We start from the raw sequence: 21,406 nt of genomic DNA, 5'->3' as shown, positions 1-21,406 counted from the left end.
GAAAAGGAAGCAAGGGGTCTGGATACTTGCACTGGTGTTGCCCCTACTTGCTATATGGTTTCAGAAGAGCTGTTTTAACCTCTAAGCCTCAGCTTTCTTACACAAGATGACAAGCTATAGAACGTGATAAATGGTCCACTGACTTAATAGTTCCCCCCAGTGGAGTCTCAACTTGGAGGATAGTCTTTTTTTTTTTTTTTTTAAGATTTTATTTATTTATTTGACAGAGAGAGATCACAAGTAGGCAGAGAGGCAGGCAGAGAGAGAGGGAGAAGCAGGCTCCCTGCCGAGCAGAGAGCCTGACTCGGGGCTTGATCCCTGGGCCCTGAGATCATGACCTGAGCCGAAGGCAGAGGCTTAACCCACTGAGCCACCCAGGCGTCCCCTGGAGGATAGTCTTTAAAAGGGTTCAGCATTTTAGTCTTGTCTGTATAAGTTGCCCTCGGAGATCTGAGGGGGCAAAACATAGGGTAGAGACTAAGCATGCAGGCTGTGGATTCAGCTCATACATAGAAACTATGTGGCCCACAGCTTCATTTCCCTGTGCCTCAGTTTTTAAATATGCATAATGGGCATATGATTAGTACCTAACTCAGAGGATTGTTGTGAGCATGATATAATACATGTAAAGACTCAGAACAGAGCTTGGTACCTAGGAGTCTTTATATAGGTAGCTGTTATTATTAGGCCTATCCAACTTGTAGGTGACATGTAATTTTAAGAGTTATACTACAAAATCAAGAAGCTAAAAAGGTTTTTGACACAAAGGAATTTGAACTGAAAGCAACAAAATTTCCCAGTGGATAACCATACACTCACCATCTATATTCTATCACTAACATTTTACTATCCTTGCTTGCATGTCTGTCTATATATCATTTTTAAGTAGTTCAAAATAAAATTTTTTTTCTGTGATATTGTCTTTAACTCATAGGATATTTAGTAGTATATTTCCTAATTTCCAAATACATGAGGAACTCTACAGTTATCTTTTTATTATTCATTTCTGGCTTAAATCTCATTGTGGTGAGATAATCTATTCTGTATAGTTTTCACTCTTTGAAATTTGCTGAGACTTGTATATGGCACAATATATGGTTTATTTTGGTAAATTTTCTGCATGCAGTTGAAAGTGTGTCTTCTATGAGCATTAAGTTCCAGGTTCTATATTTGGTAATTAAGTAGAGAGACATCTTTATGCTCAAGTCTTTGTATCTTTACTGATTTTTGTCTGTTTGCTCTATCAGTTATCAAAAAAAATTAAACTCTATCAGTGTGATTGTAGATTTTTCTACTTTTTCTCTACTTCTTCCAGTTTACTTAATCATTTTGAGTCTGTATCAATAGATCTAGAAATGTTATATCTTTAAGTGGACTATTGTATTATAAGGTACCTTTCTATGTCTACTTTGTTTACTAACCTAAAATCTGATTTGCTGAATATTCTTAGAGCTAAGACAACCTTGTGTTAGTTAAATTTGCATGGCTTATCATTTTCCTTCCTTTCATTCTCAACCTTTTCCCCCATGTTTAATAAATATCTTTTATAAATAGCATCCATTTCTGATAAAAGTACTTAAGTCAATATTAGACCATTTCCAAACTACAAAGATGGAAATTTCATTATACTTGAGTTTTGTTTTTTACTTAGTTAGATACTTTCTTTTAATTGGATATTTTAATCTATTTGCAATGATTGAAATAACTGAAAATTTTGGATTTAAATATACCATCTTCCTTTTTATTTTCTATTTTTACTACTTATTTTATTTCATTTGGTCTCCTTTCCTGGATTAATCATTTTATTTCTTCCTTTTTATTAGCTTGTTATGTAAAAATTCTTAAATTATTTTTTCAGGTTACCTTAGAAATTATAGCATTTCTCTTTGATTTGTTGAAGTCTAATACACATTAGTACTTTTTCTATGCCCTGAGATGACTGGGATGATGCAAGTGTATTAGACTATTTTAACTTCATTTCCTCCTCTACTTTTGTGCTATTTTAATTTCATGTAATTTAAAACCTCATAGACCTAATTATTATTGCTTTAAACAATCATTTACATTCCTCCCTCCCCCCCCCCCCAACCATTCATCATACCTTCATCTGGTACCTTATCCTTGTGATGAAGAACTGTCCTTAGTATTACTTTAGAGTAGATCTGCCCCCAGCAATTTTTGGAGGATAGTTTCCATTTTTAGTGGGTATAGAAATCTAAGTTGGCAGTTATTTTCTTGTAGGACTTTGAATATGCCATTCCATTATCTTTTCTTCCAATGCTTCTGCTGCGAGTGAAGAATGAAGTCCTATCTTTGTACTCTTGAAAAAAAGTGTCTCTTATGTAAATGCTTTTCAGATTTTCTCTTTGATAGAAATTTCTCCATGAATCGCTTTGCAATAGTTTAGTTGTATTATCCAACTTGGGGATGAATATCCATGGATTTAGATGTTTTTTGTTCAATTTTGGAAAATTCTCAGTCTTTAAGCCCTCACATGTTGCTTGTCTCCCAATATTTCTATCCATTTTTATGGAATCCAGTGATGTAGATGGGAGAATATTTCACCTTGCTCCATTTACCTTTTGCACTTTTTTTCTTTCACCATCTTTTGCATCCCTATCCTTTTGCTTGAATATTTCTCGCTTATGAACTTCCAATTATCTCACCTGTGTTTAATATATTGTTAAACTCTGTATTAGTCAGGGCTCTCTAGAGAAACAGAACCAATAGTATATATCTATATATCATTTTTATGATATATATCCTATATATCTATACATCTAGATACATACCGATGTATTGTATGTAGATGTATGTATGTATCTAGATGTATAGATATCAATAGGAGATGTATATGAAGAAATTTGTTATAAAGAATTGGTTCACACAATTATGAAGGCTGACAAGTCCCACAATTTGCCATCTCCAAGCTGGAGACCCAGGAAAGCCAGTAGTAATTCAGTTCAAGTACAAAGGCCTGAGATCCAGGGAAACCAATGATGTAGATTCCAAGCTGGATCAATGTCCCAGCTCAAGCAGTCAGGCAGAAAAGGCCAAATTCTTCCTTTTTCTATCTTTTTGTTCTCAGCCCTTCAAGGGATTGGATAGTGCCCATCTACACCGGGGCAGGCAAACTGCTTACCAAGTCCACTGATTCAAATGCTGACCTCATCCTGAATCACCTTCACAGACACATTCAGAAATATCTGGGCACAATGTGATCCAGTCAAGTTGAAATACCTCAAACCCTTCCATTAAATTTTTATTTCCAATTGTGATTTTTAGTTCCAGAAATTCATTTTTTGTTATAGTCTCCAATTCTAGGCTAAAATCTTCCTTCTTATCTTTTAATTTCTTATTTATGTTAATGACAGTTGTTTCAAAGGGCAAGTCTAATAATAACAATATTTAGATTTCCTATGGGCCTGTTTTTATTAAATTTTTAAAATCTTGGTTTTGAGGAATTTTTACCTTTTTATGTTTTTGAATGGGTATTGGACATTGAGTATAAAAAATTGTAGAGTGAGTTCCAATTCTGGATTATTTTTTTACAGAGAAGATTTGTTCTCCTCTTCTGAAGGCAGCTTGATGAAAGGGGATTATTTTACTCCAATCAGGTATTGTTATAGCTCAAAGTCAGACTTCATTCCTGGTAAGGGATAGTCTTTTTCTGCCCCTCACATTCCTTCAACCTCTTGGCTAAACTCTAATACTTATACCCCCAGGCTTTTGGATTTAGTAAAACCTTTGCTTACCTTCCTTTTCACTATATTTTCTGCTCAGCTTCATAGCTCAACTTTCTCTTAGGTAATTACTGCAGTGGGATAAAACCATGCTGATTTTGGGGCTTGTCTCTTTGGCTTCTTTTCTTTTCTTTTCAGGATCTAGGCTTGGTGAGTTCATGCTCCATTGTTACCTCTCCAGTACCTTCATCATGTAATTTTTAAATTTTTTCTAGATTTCCCAGTTGCTCTTAGAAGTTGAGGATGGGGATTGGTGCTCACCCAACATTAGCTAGTACATATTTACTGGAAGCCACATCACTCACTGGTATTTTTTAAGCTCTATTTAATATACAGCCAGGGCTGGGAATATTGAGTTTAAGAGTGTTCTATGCCAGAAACTATGTTGAATCTCACTTTCATTTAGATTTTAGTTCAATTATTCCTTATTATCTTGTCAGCTCATCAATGCTTATGTCCTAGAATTTTGGTTATTTTTACATAGAGAAAGTCTGTCCCAATAATCTAGTCTGCCATATTATCCATATTAGTTTTTATTTGTATCTCTCTTTGTTTAACATGTCAGTTCTGGAAAGGTAAGAATTATATCTCAGTCCTCATTATAGGCCAGCCCCCAGTCCAATGTTTGACAGAACAGGTGCTCAATAATTGTTGAGTAAATGAAATTATATGTCTCTAAATAAGACTACTTGATCATCTTAGTGGAGTAAACAGAATTGAAAAATATGAAGTTCAGTCTTGACAACTTATACACCAAATAGTTAACTTCATAGAGGTGAGACTCTGTGCTCTAGGGGTATGGGTTCACATTAGGCAAACTTACGAGGAAATAATTTATAAGTAACAACATAGCTTGGTCAGTTTTAATAGGAGACACAGCTGAAATGGTAATGGATCCTTATTACTTTTCTTCTTCTCTCTTCCTTTAGTACTCGACTCCTGTCTTTTAGTTAATGTTAACATTTTTTTGTATTATCATTTCAATGTTTTATTGTCTTTATTCATACTTCCTCCCTGAAAATAGAAAAATAATAAAATATGTACATAAATAAAAATAGACACTACAAGTTTACAAAAGGCAATCTCATATAAGTAAGTCCACTCAGAAGACCAAATTACAGGTCAGAAGGTTGCTATGGTAAAGACAAAACAAAGAGGAAATTAGGGTTGTCAAATACTTATTTTCAAGTCTGCTAACATAGATCTCTTTATATTCTGCTAAGTGATCTTTAAAGGCCATTTAGCATCAGGACATTCTTTATTCCAGGTCTGTGTGAAAGAAACTTAAATTTAACAAATTCTTGTTCTCTAACTTTCCTTTTGCTGAACTTGTTACTAGTTCCCAGAAAGTCTGTTATTACACCACTTTGTGAAATGTTCTAATATTCAAGATTACAATCTCTCTTAAAATGTAACAAATGTAATAGCCACTGTTTCCTGATAGACTGGGACATACCTTATTTTAAAAAATATATAATCTCTGGGGCACCTCAGTAGTTCACTTGGTTGAGCATCCAACTCCTGGTTTTGGCTCAGGTCATGGTCTCAGAGTTATGGGACTAAGCTCCGTGTTGGGCTCTGGGCTCAGCATGGAGTTTGCTTGTTTCTCTCTCTGCTCCTCCCCCACCCCTTGTGTGCTCTCTCTCTCTCTCTTTGCCTCTCAAGTAAATAAATAAAATCTTAAATATATATACATACATATATATGCACATATATATGTATGTATATATATAGTCTCCAAATCACTCTGTGAGGTGGGTTCTTTGACAGCGTGTCTCATGTACTTTATGCAGATGCTGGTGATTTTAATTACAGCCATTTTTGCTAAGTGCCTTAGATCTTCTATTTTCTTTTAACCACATTTGACATCATTTGAGGTAAAGCCATTTCCTCCTATTTAGGCTAACTTAACAGAAGCCAGCACAAACAATACACTGTCCAAACAATACTAGAGAAGAATATTATTTTTAAATTTTACTAACAACATTTTGTGTGATCTCTTTTAAGTTGGGTTTTAAAAAGTTTATGTGTACTTTAACAGATGTTAGATTCTCTGTAGGGTGATCAAACAAATGTTCCCTAGAAATGTCTCATCTTGAGGCACCTGAGTGGCTTAGTAGGTTAAGCCTCTGCCTTCGACTCAGGTCATGATCTCAGGGTCCTGGGATTGAGCCCGAATTGGGCTTTCTGTAAGGTAGGGAGCCTGCTTCCCCCTCTCTCTCTGCCTGCCTCTCTGCCTACTTGTGATCTCTCTCTCTCTCTCTGTTAAATAAATAAATAAAATCTTTAAAAAAAAGAAAAGAAAAGAAAAGAAAAGAAATGTCTCATCTCTAAAGGGACCAATGCTCATGAACATGTGGAAAGGACATTTACACTCGGCATCAATTTAACAAGGACAAACCTCAACACTCAAGAATCGGTATTACAGAAAGGCCATGGACAGATTAATGTGTGGCACAAAGAGAGCTGGGTAGAATTTCACGTTTGGACACGTTGGGTGGAAGGAGTGAACCTCTTGGACTTACGCTGCCTTTTGGTCTTCAGCAGTAGGATTGCCCTACCTTCTCAAGTAATGATCAACCACTGAAGCAAAGCAGAAGAGCATGTCCTGTGTGGGACCCAGCCTGCTCGAGAGGCCAAGATGAAGTGACTCTCTGTAAAACATGACCACATTTGCTTAGGACGGTCTGTGAGCATTGCAGAGCAGTAGGGAGAGCTGAGAGCTGACAGAGGGATGTGAAGCTATGGTGAACACTGAAGCAAACCTCCCAACCCCCATTTAGATCACCTAAGTGGAAGGCCAGGGCACTCGCCTTGCTAACTCCTGGAAAGAGCAGTAACCAATATTAAACACTGCGACTCAGAGGACTGTTCTAACCATTCAAATGAGCATCCTTCTGGTAAAGAAAATTCAGGGAAATTCAAATGAGCAACCAGTCAGCAAAAAACTGCTGCTGACATTATTAATCTTCCCAACTACCCAGATCTATCATACACATAAAAACTCATCACTGGGCACTTGTGGAATAGGTATCTCTCACTTAAAGAAATGGTCACTGTCAGCAAAGTTTGCGGCACAGAGACTTTCTATCAAATCAGTCCTATCTCCCATTGATTTCTATTACAAAATCTGAGATACTTGCTGTTAAATCCCATTAAGTGTGTACCAAACCTTTGGAAATGGCACATTTAAGAGAAAAATGATAATACTCTGATAAAATATTGACAGTGATATATAACATATTAATAGCAATGCTGGGTTGTATTCAACATGTCTCAACAACAAAATACTCAGGATGAAATATCACACAATTCTACAAACTGTGCCTTCATGCTGCAGAGGGTTATTACTAATCCCGGAAACATTAGCAACTTAATTTCTCACTAGCTTCACAACTGTCTTGGCATTTCTATCATTACATAGCCAAAGGAATTCTTTTTATTATTTAAAAATCTTTTCTCGTCTTCTGCTGGCCTCTTTCCCAAAATCTTTGTCCAGAGCCCCCTGAGTAGCTTGTGAGGCTATTCTTAGATGAAGAGAACAAGCTAGGGTCAGTCATAGTGGTTTATCCCAGTGCCTGCTGGGATTTCCCCATCTTTGGAGCAACTGGGCATCTCCTGGAAGGAATGTTGCAGAAGGAAGTAGTGGTCTGTGAAAGTTGGACTAGATATTTCCAATGCCTTTTCAAACTTCTGAGATATAACACCATTCATGTTGGTAATGTGTCTTTGCTTATACTTCTGTTTTCAATGTATGCATTCTACAGAATGTTAAATGACCAAATGTGTTGGGTAATATGAATGTTTTACATAATATATATTGAATAACTCATTGAATTTAGATGATGATTTTGTCCTTCATTAGAGGATACTGACACTTCTAAGTCCGGGTCGCTCAAGCTGGAAAAGTGACTACAGATATTACTCTCCATAGGAATTATGCACCACAGGTCATAATAACATTAACTGTCCAATTCTAAGCTCTGGGCAGGGCATTCCTGACAATAAACTTTTAAAAGAAATTTTTGATTTCCTTACCTTTCTCACTATGGTAAGTCCAGTTTTGTTAAGCAATAGACTACTCGAATCAGAGAAACATGCCATCACGAGCAGTGCACCTTGGGTCCTCTCTTTACCCCATTAGTGTGACCCAATATGATGAAGAATTCAACATCCAGGGTTGGCTTTAACATTCCATTAAAACAATTTTTTTATTAAGCTATAATATATCTAAAGAATTCTGAAAAGCCAACAGCAAGATTGGCATGTTTTCGGGAGATCAGTAAACTATCTGCCAAGAAATTTTGGTTAATTCATTAAGACCAAGATTTCCTCTCCCTCCCTCCCCCTTCTTCCTTTCCTTCCTTCTTTCCTTCTTCCCTCTCTCTTTCTTTCTACCCATCATTTCCAGAAACCTCAACATGTCAGAGTCTCAATATTGAACACATCCAGGGAGCCAGACCCATGCTAACTACACTCACAAAAAATACAATTATAACTAAAATGTCTTTGTATTGACAAAACAACTGAAACTGTCACAATGAGCACCAGGCTCCTGTGGTTGTAGCCAGTACATTCTTTCCCTGCAGGCAGAACAAGTGGGAAACCAAATTATGAGCAGAAAGTGAGTACAGAATGAAAACAAAAGGAGATATCTATCCTTGAGGAATATTTTATCTAAGATATGAGAGGCCTGAAGAAGATGCCATCTTTTTTTTTTTTTCAAGCATGAAACAACTCTCTGGTTATATGTACATATGTACATCATTTATTGTACGACACATATGCACATACTTTTTCTTCCGGATTCAAACTGTGTCTCTCAGTCTTGTTTACTAACCTCCACATCTTTGACAGGCATGCTCCCTAAGTTCACACTTTCTTTCACTGTAGTGAGGTTGTGAAGGGAAGCAACAGTCATAAGTAGATCAAAATATTTATTAATGATATGGCAACCTATAAATTAGTTACCTGTCCAAAAATCTTCTAAACATTAGACTTCCCTCCTTCACTCCCCATTGTGGTAACCATTTATGACTCAATGCAAATATTCAGTTCTATTGTGAAGTGAAATTGCAAATCTTGCAAAAAGTGTAAGGTTTCATGCTATCAATGAAAGTGAAGTTGGTAACTGGCAAGGAACTGGCAAACGAGGGTCTACAGAGTTAAACAAACAAGTGAAGGTAAAGTCAACAGGGATGATGACTATATTGATGTTCCAAAAGAAATGAAGAGAATACTGTGAATATCAAAAAATTAAGTGAGATCCCTGGGAAAACTGATGAAGCCCTCAAACATTTTTACAAAACAACCCTCTTCTTGATTATGGTCTAAAAGTCAAATATGAAATAAAGCATGTTGTAAGGTGATTCATATCTGTTAGAAAAGAATTAAGCCAGCAATAATCTTCTTGATTTATTATTTATTCATTCCATAATTAGCACAACATAAATTTTGTTCCATAGAAGATAGGCTATTATTAAAATAACACTGAGTTTTATTTTCAAATAAAGTCCACTTTTCACCAATTTCTCTGAAATTTAGTCTCTGTTTTAAATAGATTTATTTTAAGGAGGCTTTATCAGTGCTAATCACGCAATGCTAATAAGGACTTCCTGTACTAATGAATCAGACTTTTCTAGTAGAAACAGCCTGATGTCTTGGTTGTGTTTATTTACATACTACATTTTTACTATGTTGTTCATAAAATAGTTCCATTTCTTAGTTTTGCTGGGGGAGGCAGGTTAACATTATTTACTCTTAGCTGTTTCCTATGGGATAACTTCCAGAGGGTGATATTATTACAAGTAGTATTAGAGTCTTCTAAGATAACATATGCCGAGGACACAGACTTTGGAGTCATCTTGGATTCAGACCTATATTTGAATCTGCCTCTGCCACTTAACAGACTTACAGTAATGGGCAAATTGTGTGCCCTCTCTGAACTTTGATACGTTCATCTGTGAAAATTGATCAATGACCACTCCATCACAAGATTGTGGTGAACACCAGATGAGAAGAACATGTATAAAATGCCAGGTACAGAGAAGGCATTCGATATGTGGTACTTATAGACATGCTGTTTATTATTGGTTTGTTTGACTGCCCAAGTTCCCTTGTGATCTTAATTTGTTGATTATTGTATACATTCAGATTCTTTGCATGTGTTTTACAATGTGAACCTAGTGTCTCAAGGCCATAAAAGTAGATAAATATGACTGATATTAAAAACGTGACTTTAGAAGTGCCTTATTGCATAAATCTCTTAGAATGCATTCTAAAATATTCTATAAAGCTTTGAAAAAAGTCCTAATGAGGTCTTCAGAATTTATATTATAAGATTTTGGTTGAGTTCTTCTGTATATTGGATGACTGATATTTACATGGAGAAAAAAACCTCAAAGGAAGCCCCCCTTCTCTATGCCCAAGCATTTTTATAAACAAATCTTGACTTGAAACAAGACACTTAAAGGCTTTCCCCACCCAGAGATCCCCATAAAGCACAGTCTTGAAAGTCAGATGCTTCTGGATTTGAACCCCTGCTCAGCTGCTTCCTAGCTGTGTGACCTTGACCAACTTGATATTTCTAAGCCTGGGTATTCTCATCCATAAAGCTGGAGATAACAAAAGTATCTACCTCACGTTGTCGTGAGGATGAAATGAGACATTGCATGTAAAAAACGTTTATGTGCCCATAGAGCCTGGCACACTGGAAGTGTTTAGTTAACTATTATCTGTAAAATCTTCAAACTTAAAAGTTAGGAAGAATGTCATATTTTGTTAAAAATGGTAATGGTGTAATACAAAAAACAGAAATTAAGTTCACTTGAGTTCAAACATCAAATTACATGCTTTGGTTTTGCCTTGCCTTCTGCCTCTTGCGTTCCCTATGTCTAAGTTCCTTTCCTTCCCCTGTTCACGGAAGAACTTCTTTTCTCCCCCAGCATTTTTCAGTGGCCTCTTCCCCATCCCCCCCCCCCCCCCACAATAGGAACATTACACTTGTAATACTTACAACAACTGGCAAGGGGCTTCTACCTCTCCTCTTTCTCTATGTTCCCCCATGGGTCTGATTAGTTCAGATATATTATTTAGTTTACTTAGCTAAAACCAGGAGATAATGATAGCTAACATTTAGAATCTACCTAAAAGCCCCATATACAATGCTAGGTGAGTTACAAATGTTACTCTGATTCTTCATAACAACCAGGCAAGGCAGATACCACCCTTTATATTTCTGAGATGGGTAATGAGAGCCCCTAAGCTCAAAGTCACATGGCTAGCAAGCAGCAGCACCAGTGACCATAAGGATCAAGTTAATGCATTAATTGCGATGTGATGGCTCTAAGTGGTTTTCTACTTCTGGGAAAGGCCCATCTGGCCTTTCAAAGAGAGACCTTCTCATACTGGTGCTAACACATATGTGTGCTAGCATGATATCACCCTATTTATGTATGACGTTTAACCTCTTTATGCCATTTATCCCCTAGCACCACAGATGTGTATGTATAATATTAAATGCACTAACATCTTTGCACACCCCATTCACATAAACTCCAGCAAATATGCCGATTAAATTCCTACAATAGATGCTGTAGATCTGACCAACAGAATTCCAGACATTACAAAATAAATAAACTAGACTTTCCTCAAATCCAGTAATTCCTGTTTGATTTTCCCTGGCAAGTACTGAATTTCGAATTGTGCTAATTCTATAAAGCAGAATTTCGTAAATATTATGATATGGAGTCCCACATATTCAGAAGGAGGGAAAGCTGAGAAGGGCGATTAAGGTGGATGTGTTTCTTTCCTTACGTGCAGAATTAAGTTTCTCATCTGAGTAAATACCGAATTCTGCAGTCATTCCAAATATGTAAGCTCAGCTCACAGAGCATTTTGGGGAAAGTTGAATGACACTAACCACATAAGGCCAAACAACTGATCGACCCTAAAAAAAAAAAAAAAAAAAAGTGTGCCGTGCAAAGTTTTCCTGTAAGAGATAAAAGTATCTCCATCTATATATTTCTATACGCCAGCTCCAGAGTCCGATCCGGTTCCGCCTCTCACCACCGCAGCTCCGCAGACACTTCTCCCGAAGCCACTTCGGGGAGCTTCAGGTTTGAACACCCCCCCCTCTCCCCCCCCCGCAACCCCATCCCCAAGCTGCCGGCTCCTGCCAGCGCTCCGCGTCTACCCGGGCGCCTTCCATTCTTGGTGACTCACACTCCAGCGAAATGTCCCCTTTCGATCAACTCTAACTAGGAGACTGGCTCCCGGCGCAGCACCCCCCGCGGGGTCCCAGCGCAGGGCGGGCGGGTGGCGGCGCGCTCCGAGGCGCTGGCGGGGCGGGGCGGGGACTGCGCGCTGCGCGCGGGGGGCGGGCGCAGGTTGCTAGCTCGACGCGGTTCCCCTTTGTTCGGTTCCATTGTGTGCCACTTCCGCCTCGGGCGCTTTTTGCAGCGCCCTGGCAGGTTGTGGGCAATTTGTGAGGGGGCTTTTGGTGCCTTTTGCTTTTTTTTTTTCTCGGTTTGTTTTATATTAAGTGAGGCCCTCCTTTGCACGCCTCTCCCTCGCGGCTCTCCGCCCCCGGGCCGCGGAGGGAGGCAGAGTAGGAAGTGTCAGGGCCTCCTCCCCCACCCCCGACGGCGGCTCCGCCGGGCTCCCGCCCCGCTCCTCCTCCAGGAGGCATCCTAACCCCGCATTCTGGACTTTCACTTCCTGACCGGCCGCGTCACCGCCAAGACGGCGACACGCGACCCCACCCCTCCGAGGGGCGCAGGCTCCGGGCGCCCAAGGCTCCGCCAGGCACCGGAGCGAGGGTCGGAGGCCGCCGCGTGGCCCCAGCCCGGCCGCCTCGGCGTCCCGGGAGCCGGCGTGAGTGTCGCCGCGGCCCTCCCCGTCCCTCGCGCTCGCACTCCCCGGCCGCCGCGGAGCCGCCTCAGCCCCCTTATATAGCCCTCTAAAAATAGCTCGCCTCGCACCGCCTTGTAAGGCAGCAGGGAGATCCGCAGTCTGCCAATCCGCGCTCGCCGCCAGAGCCAAGCCCCGCCCCGGGCCCCGCTCCGCGATCCCCATTGGTCCTCAGTGACTTCATGAGCCCCCTGTTTACCTTACATGGTCACACGCGGCCTAATGGACGCCCTCCTCCGAGATCCCACGGCTGCGCGGAGCGCCGGGAGGAGGGGGGGTAGTTTGGGGAGGGGGAAGAGCAGGAGGAGGAGAAAAGGAGGGGGGGAGAGACTACAAACTAGCAAGGATGGGGTGGGGGGGTGGGGAGGGAAGGGAAGAGGGGGGAGAGAAGCGATCGCGAGAAAAAAAAAAATGCAACCTCCCAAAATAAAGAGCAAAGATTGCATTAGGAGCGAACAGCGCTGCAGAAATAGATGGCAGCTTCGTGTCAGTGAGTTTGCATCCCCCTTCCTGATCCACGAGCTGGAGTGATTAGAGCCCTGGAAGGGAATTGTTACTCCCGTGGAGAAGTCCCCTTTTCCTGGCAGCCGTCTGCACTTGTACATGCTGGATGCCTCTCTCCATCCACCCCACTCACTCTCTCCTCTCTCACCTCCTCTCTTCCTCTCTCCTGCATTGATTTTTTTTTTCCTTTTTAGTTGACTGAAACAAAACAAAACAAAAGGGCCACTGGATGTCTGCCTTCTTGGGGGGTGAGCCAGACAGACTGACAAACAAACAGACCCAACTGTGTTCGGGGGAGGGTTTCTCCTCCCGTTTTGCCCGGCAGCAGCAGCATGGACGTGTTGGCTAGTTATAGTATATTCCAGGAGCTACAACTTGTCCACGACACCGGCTACTTCTCAGCTTTGCCATCCCTGGAGGAGACCTGGCAGCAGGTGAATGATTTAAATTACTTGTGTAAATCGTGTGGTGGCGGCGGAGACGCAGGGGCTGCGTTGGTGTGGGCTTGGGGTTGAATTTTTTTGTTTGTTTGTTTTATTTTTTACCCCCTTTTTGGCTGTTTGTTGTCTAAAATGTTTTCGGAAACAGTCATCTGCGCTTACCTCTCCACCCACCCTCTAACCCCTTAGTGTGCTGAGCTGAGCAGCCGGTCTGAGCTGCCTGCGTTTCAGTCACCAACACACATCCTTGCGCACACGTTGTCGGGCTCACTGTCCCCAGCACAGACCTGCGTAACTTCTGGGGTTCGGAGGAACCGGGTGGGAAGCCGGTTTGGGGCTTTATGGGCCATGGATGATAGGATACTGCGTCCCTACATGCTGGAGCTCTACCTACTTGGTACCTTAAATCAGGTTCAGTTCTTTCAACTGGTGCTGACGACCGTCAGATGGGGGTCAGGAGGTAGGAGCATAGCGGAGTGTTTTCCCAGTAATTAGCGAGTGTCAATAAAAGATAGAAACTTGATTTTGAGATGAGAAGGTGGGCAGAAGGGAGAGGAGCCCAGTGACAAAAGATACTCAAAGATATCTAGGAGGACGACGGGAAGATGTATCTCTCTAATGCTGACCATGCACTGTAGATTTCCCCCGTGCAGTGCCTCCATATGGATTCTTGTTTTCTCTTTCTTGTTTGGGGGGTCCCTCCCTGGTTAGAAGGCACAGCCTCTGACAAAGGGTGGTGTGTGCTTGCACGCCTCTGACTTTGTCTTAGAGGACTAGTTAAGAAACTCCTGTGATGCTGAAGGGCACTGATGCCAAGTTGGCTAGGCATCCCACTGAGGGCAAAGTGGGTCTGGTGACAAGTTCACTGGGCTTTGTGAAGTGGAATAAAGAAAGTGCTGGTCAGTGGAAAGTGCTAGATCTGCTGCGGAAACAGTCGTTTTCTCAGCAAGGATTGGGAAGTGCTGAAGGGACACTCTGCAGGAAAGATGGTGGGTGGGGGGGCGGGGAGGGGTATGGGTATTCTTTAAAAATACTCCAGTGTGCACCATGGAACGTCCAAGAAGACAGTCTGGATTTGCACATTGGAAGTGTGAACTCGCACAGTCCGTCTTGAAGAAACCAGCCTGCCCTTGGGGAGGACTGCGAGAGGCTTGGTGTGTGGCTGTTCATGTAACTTCACCCAGTGACAGCAGCTTGTTAAGGCTAATGAACGGCTGAATTTCTTCTGCCAGGATCCGAAGTGGGATTTGCCAGCTTGAGGCTGGGATGTAACAGTTGCTGCTTTAGCGAGTGAGGTTTGGGTTTGCGTATAGGGAGCGGAGAGGCAAAGCTGATCCTCGGACTGTACCTTTGTTACTAGTTGCTCTTCTGCCCTGATTAGAGGCGGTGACTTTCCCTCCAGGTGCTGGCCTCTGCTGTCTGTGTGGCCGCTATCCATTGCTGTCCAAGGATGCCGGCAGAGACCCTCGACTTTGTCTCTGAGTGCACACATAGTTCACGCATTCATAGCGCAAGGCATTTCTTCAGTGCATCCTTTCCCTCATCCCTAATGAGGCTGTCTCAGGAAGGGTCTCGCTAGATCTTCTCCTCCTTTTATTTCACATGGTAAGGAAGCCAAAATGTTGCCAGAGCTTCATTTTCTGAAATAGCTTTCCTTTCACGTTGTCAGCCCACTGGTGTCAAACCGGTTGCATATTAACAACTGTCTAGACAGGTTAGGGTAGGGAATCTGTTGATTTAGTCAGCCTGCCCAAGGCAGCCCTTGTTTGTGACTAACTGTTAAGCAGTGTTGGAGGGAAAAAAGTTGGCTTTATTTGTTACAGCGTTCCCTCCTGATGAATCACACAACTTTGTTTTGGTTCAAGTTTTCACAGTAGTAAAGCCTGCTTTTGGGGAAGGCCTCTCCAGAGGAAACCTGCTTTTCTAGATCTGGTTAGACCATCAGGAGAGAGTCTGGATCTGTAAAGAAACATCACTGGCTTGATAATTAGGGGATGTATTAGATCTGTTGTTTCCTCGGAAGCCTTCTGTGCCTTTCCTTCCCCCTCCTCTCCATACCCCTTTCCACTTGGCCTCTGTCAAGGAACCTCTAGCTTAGTTTCTATCTGCAGGCCAAGGAATCTCATCTCCACCCCCCCCCTCCACCCCCTCCCCCCGCCCAATACACACACCTCTCTCCTTCTTGACTTAACCCTCCCCAACCAGCAACTACTCTTACCTTAAAACCCTTTGCCAAGCTATTTGAGAGGCATGCTCCTAGTCCACACTGAAATATAACTTGTGGGGAAGCTCTGCTAAAGAAGATACCGCTCTAAGGAGCTCTCTGCCCTGGTCCCTGTAGTCACAACTGCTCTCTTGAAAGGTGACTATGACTCTAAGTTCATGCTGATGACAAAACCTCCAACCTCCATCTCTTCCTTCCTCCCTCTCCTGCCTCCGCCCCTGCTGGCCTGTCCCCCTTGCTGCTTCTGAGTGTAAGGAGGGGGGATGGTTATATGCAACTGTCGGGGCGAAGTCAACCATCACATGGTGAAATTTTGAGACTCCTTTGCTCAAAATGGCTTAAGAAGATTGCTACAAAGAACCCCCAGGCAGGAGGAAGTTTCCTGATGCTCTGGGGTAATCAGATTTTAGAGGTCAGATGAGGAGCAATTATTAGATGTTCTCTGAAAGTGAACAGTGTACCTGGCCTTAAGGAGATGAGCGAAATACAGAGATTCCAATAATCTGATTTGGTTTGTAGAGAAAGAGTGGCTTGGATAATAAACCCAAGAACATCTGTGCATTTGAAAATTAAGGATGGACTCTTTGGAGATTTTATTTTATAAACTGTGGCCTGGAATAATTGTCCTGCTTAACAGTCAGTGAGCTTGGGATGGTCCTCCTGTCATGGGGTCGTCATTTTGACATTGGGCTTTCAGGCCGTGATGTCTTTAGCAACCTACAGCTCCAACTCTGAAAATCATTGCCGGTATAATTTTAAAATCCAGCTGTACATCCTACATTAACAGCTCTCCATTCCTGGGCTCTGACTGCATACTTAAGCACTCGGCCCAAGTAACATCATCTCTGCCTGTCATATAACTGTAAATTACACTGTGCTTATGTGGTCTGTTATTTTATGGAATTCAGCTGACGCACAACTCTTAAGGCTACCAGCCTTTGGTTCTTCGGAAACTTGCAGGAAATTTTCCAAGAGCCATCTGAGCAAAAGCAGGAAAAAGTCAAAGAGGACAGAAGCCGGAGTAGCTGATAGGGTGCCACTTGATGATTCATGAGTTTTGTTGCCTGTAGAAGTCGTGATTTTTCTGGACCCACTGCTGACTTGGAAAATAAAAAGGATTTGGTATGATACTCTTGGTTATTTTTTCTCAAGAAGCTACAAAGGCTTGTAGAATTTGGATAGATTTTGTATCCCTAGTCTGTTCTTTCACGAGTGCAGATCGAGTAATGAAGTTCTGAGTCTTATTTGCACTTAGCTTTGCTCCATGCCATTGAGGAGCATGGTATGTTTACTTGAAAACTCTTATGGAATTATGCTTGTTGTTAATGCTGATTCATAATTGGCAGATGGGGTCAGTTTCAGGCCTTCTTTTTGCTCAGAGAAAATTTTCCACTGCTACTGGAAACAAATAAATAAATCATAGAACATTCCTCCCTCCTCCCCCATTCCCCCATTGTTTTAAACTAATGGCATACTTGGCTACTGTACGAACTAAAGTGTCCCCATAACACTGCAATTTCATCTTGGTTTCAGGCACTGTGGAACGCTTTTTACAAGGGCCTTTGATATGAGGCATCTCTAGGGGACAACCTACAAAAATGGTTGCCTTCCAAGAACAGCCTCATGATACAAGGGATGGGATTTGTTCTGTGAGCTACATTGCTTCTTCCTCTTTATGGTGATCTTGCCTTTGCACTGACTTCTGCAGGCCTGAGCAGCCAGGTGCCGTCTCAGCCAGAAAGACAAAGCAAACTATAGGGTCCCTGCATCTGCAGGTTTGCCTCTGTCCCCAATTTGCAGAAAACCTTGTCATGAATTAGAATTTCTTGGCAACAGCACCACCCAGGGAAATTTGTAGACACAAAGGAGCCTTGCTAACCACACTGAAAGGATAAAATAGCTGGCTTTTTTTTTTCTTTTTGTATGTTATTTGTGTGCTCTTCAGTTACCATAAATCTTTTTATTTTTTGATTTGAAACAGTGACTTGGTAGATGAAAAAACAAAATGAAAACTGTCCCGTTATTCAGATTTTCTATATAAGGATGCAACCACTAAATGTAGCTTTACAAATGAGAGCACATGTGAGTGCAATCAATCACACACTTAGCCTTTCTTTAATAGACTGGTTTCCATGTTCTTTTTAGTAGATACATCTTTGTGTAGATTTAGGGGCTCACAAGCATTATCATTCGGTCTACCTGTTTGCAGTTCAGTATTTTAAAGTGAGTGGATGTTACACTGCAGGTCTTTTTACTACATCTGTCTTTCCTGGGAGGATAAAGGAAGTGGTGACTTCTTTGTTCTCCATGAAACTCCCACCCCCCACTCCCTACCCCGAGGAGAATGTGATGTTGGGGTCCAATCCATTTAAAGGGCAGAGCAGAAGATACACGGTGGGTGACAGCCTCACCCTGAAATGATTTATGTCATGGGTATGTCAGAGACCTTCAGATGTGGGCTCTTCCTCTCTTCCAGCCCATTCTAAATATAAATGCCAGTGGGGGCTATTTGCCTCTCCGCTTAAATGGGAAGAGTTTAGAGAGGCTCCTAATGGGGCTTTTAGGAGCCCCTCTTATAAACCTTCAGATTCTTCTCCCTTCAGAGGATTCCTGATTTTAACTTTCTGAGTACAAGAAGGCATTGCAGTCTTCTTGAATCACTCCGTGCCCATTGTGCGAAGAAGAGTACCGTTTACTCTGGCCAGCCCCGACTGGCTCATATTGTTGGAATAGCTGACGCCCCCTAGCTCCGCAGTTTGTAGTAGTGTGCAAGGGTTTTGTTTTGTTTTCTTTTCTTTTCCTCACCCATGCTGGACCCTGTGACTGGCCAATGCAGAGAACGCCTTTGTGATTCTGGTTCACTCAGTATATCAGTGAGCATGTACGTTGGAATTGGGATTTGCTGAAAGTTTAGGACAGCTCCCCAATTTAACCTGAGTGGTGCGGAAAGTGAGGGGTGGAGAGTTAGTCTCTCTAAGGAACAAATCTCTTTGTTTTCGTGTATCATCTGAATGCTTACTTAGCATAAACAAGTAGAAACGTTTTAACCCAAACCCCTGGATCTTCACAAGTACAGTGATTAGGAAGCTTTATAACTACTAATGGTTTAAAGTCAGTGGAACCGTTTACAGTGTCGCGTCATTAATGTCACAGGTAACCTGGGCAAGCCTGCCCAAGACACTCCGCCACCCCATTCCGTTGTGTGCTCACCCTAGAACATCCACTTGAGAAACCAAATAAATGAAGTCTTGCCGTTACCAGCACATGCTTTTACCTAAAAATGGTCATGATCTTGGTTGCCTTTATCTGCAGCTGCTGATTTGGAGAATTGGTTCTACTGCCTTGAGTCTTTTTTGTTTTCCTCCCTTGGCATTTTGGTGTGACAGAGGACTTGCTAAGTGTCCTGCTATTGTGGCCATTTCTGCCTCCGTTAGAGCAAATTCTAGTAGCTCTATCCACCACACATGTGGTCGATTGGTATTACAGCCAAGGGTCAGCTGCAGCCTTGGAATATGGGCCTCGTGTCAACGTGCTTGAGGTGTGGGGGGCTTCTGATCTCATAGTGATACCATTCCTGGTTGAGCTGGTGGCTGCAGTCCGTCACACCTTGTGAGATTGCCTTTGTTTATGTTAAAATATAGAAAATATCTCACAGTAAATCCTCCGTTCCTTAGTTGTGGTTATGTACAGAAATACCCTTTGGGTGACAATGCATGTATAGAGTCTGACCTGTAAGCTTGACTCCAACAGGGGAGAGTAAGCATGTTCAAAAGTAAGTGATACAGAATCAGAGCGTAATTGCCAAAAAAAGAAATTTTAAGGCCTGTGAGTTTTCGAGCACTGACCTGTGCTTGTCTGTATTTACCCACTTTTGCCACAACCTTGTTTGTAAAACTTGCTTGAGATTTACTAAGTCCTGTTGCTCTTTTAGCTAATGGCACGTTGGGGCTGGTGGCGTGTTTTAGGGCAGATGAATATACAGTGTGAATACACATGTCTGTAATGGCCAGGAAACAGCATCCATGTCATTCGGAAATGATTAGATGTAATTAATATAATGAATGTAGAGCCACATGTGATATCTATTTCTGAATATGGGTTTATTGACATTTCCTGAGGGTCATATTGAAAGTCAGGCTCCAGGCCTTGTACTAAACCTACGAACATAGAATCTTGGAATTTCAAATCATGAAAGGGGTCTGGGTTTCTTCAGTTCTAAGATGCTAGTGTTGGACCAAGTGGTTGTTAAAGCCTGTGAAACATTGAACCCTGATGTTCATCATCATTCATCAGGAATATGAACAAGGTCATAGCTGTTGTTAACACTGATGGCTCTTCCGGGACTCAGGACCCTTTTTGGATGCCCATATCAGTTTGCTTGCTTTTGGTTACACTGTCTGGGTATACTTGGAGTCACTTCTCATTCTTACCTCCTCTCTCTTTCCCTCCCTCCCCTTAAAGGGAACAAGAAAATCCCCTTTTTTACTTAGAACACCACAGGTACATGGGATCTTGGAATTGTCTGGGACTTAAACCAAGCTATTGAATATCTTGGTGAAGGCTTATAAGTCTGACTGAATCCCTTTTCCACTTTTATAATAATGTGTGGTGACCTGGAAAATGTATACTGTTCTGAAAAAAAAAAAAAAGCCCCCAATTACAACTCTAGTTTTACTTTAAAAAAAGTCTGTCACTTCATTGATAACAGGTAGAGTGGGAGTAAAGAATGTGCAAGATGTATATGGTAGGGCTTTGGGATGGACAGTAGAACTGGGGTTTTTTATTTTTTTTAAAAGATTTTTATTTATTTATTTGACAGAGATCACAAGTAGGCAGAGAGGCAGGCAGAGAGAGAGGGGGAAGTAGGCTCCTCACTGAGCAAAGAGCCCGATGCGGGGCTCGATCCCAGGACCCTGAGATCATGACCTGAGCCGAAGGCAGAGGCTTAACCCACTGAGCCACCCAGGCGCCCCGAACTGGGGTTTTATGTAGAAAGCATTCAATGTGAAATGGCTTTTCTCTGACAGCTTGCCAACAAAGAGACCGCACAAAATGGTAACAGCAGTCATGTGCCAATTCAGGAAAAATTTTTTGGGAGTTTTTAAAAATTACTGGAGTAGACTGGGTGGGCATTGAGGTTGTAATATTTTACAAATTTGAACCAAAAAAATGCGACATATTGAGATATGCAGTTGGGAAGAAAGTCAGCTTCTGCGCACTTTTCAAAATGTCCCTTTGGGGCTCGTGGATGAAATGGGCCCAAGTCCACAGTATACCTCTGAAGGAAGGGAAACATAGGGTGCTCTTCACCCCTTTGCCTGGTGATCTTTTGACCTTCTCTACCCAATCTTGGGGACTTACGATGGTGAGAATTCTCTGTGGGAACTCATCTCACTGATCTGTTTCTCCACTACAATCTTAGAAACTGCAGTTTCCTCTCCAAATGGAGACTTCTTAATTTCTTCAGAGCTGTATCCTGAATCTCCAACTGCAGATAGTTTCCTGACTTTCAGGTCCCCAATGTGGGGATGGGTTGCAAACATGGGATGGACCATAAAGGCTTTCGGGATTGTCACATGATCACC

At 41.8% G+C, this 21,406-nt stretch overlaps 1 protein-coding gene across 4 annotated transcripts in view; it reads left to right on the top strand.

Annotated features, from left to right (window-relative positions):
* The first annotated feature begins 11,828 nt into the window (after positions 1–11,828).
* Positions 11,829–21,406, top strand: part of KLF7 (Kruppel like factor 7) — a 93,613-nt gene continuing 84,035 nt past the window's right edge. For 3 of the 4 annotated variants that reach the window (XM_046019220.1, XM_046019218.1, XM_046019221.1), the window contains exon 1: positions 12,970–13,591. In XM_046019220.1, the coding sequence (XP_045875176.1) occupies positions 13,490–13,591 (102 nt within the window). In that variant the 5' untranslated portion in view covers positions 12,970–13,489. Of the gene's footprint in view, positions 11,861–12,969; positions 13,592–21,406 lie in introns of those variants that run through there. The other variant, XM_046019219.1, reaches the window with a different exon arrangement.

The sequence above is a fragment of the Meles meles genome, chromosome 9, assembly GCF_922984935.1.
Source record: "Meles meles chromosome 9, mMelMel3.1 paternal haplotype, whole genome shotgun sequence".
In the NCBI taxonomy this organism is placed as follows: domain Eukaryota; kingdom Metazoa; phylum Chordata; class Mammalia; order Carnivora; family Mustelidae; genus Meles; species Meles meles.
The sequence above is the reverse complement of the archived record's forward strand: the minus strand, read 5'-3'. Positions and strand labels throughout refer to the sequence as shown.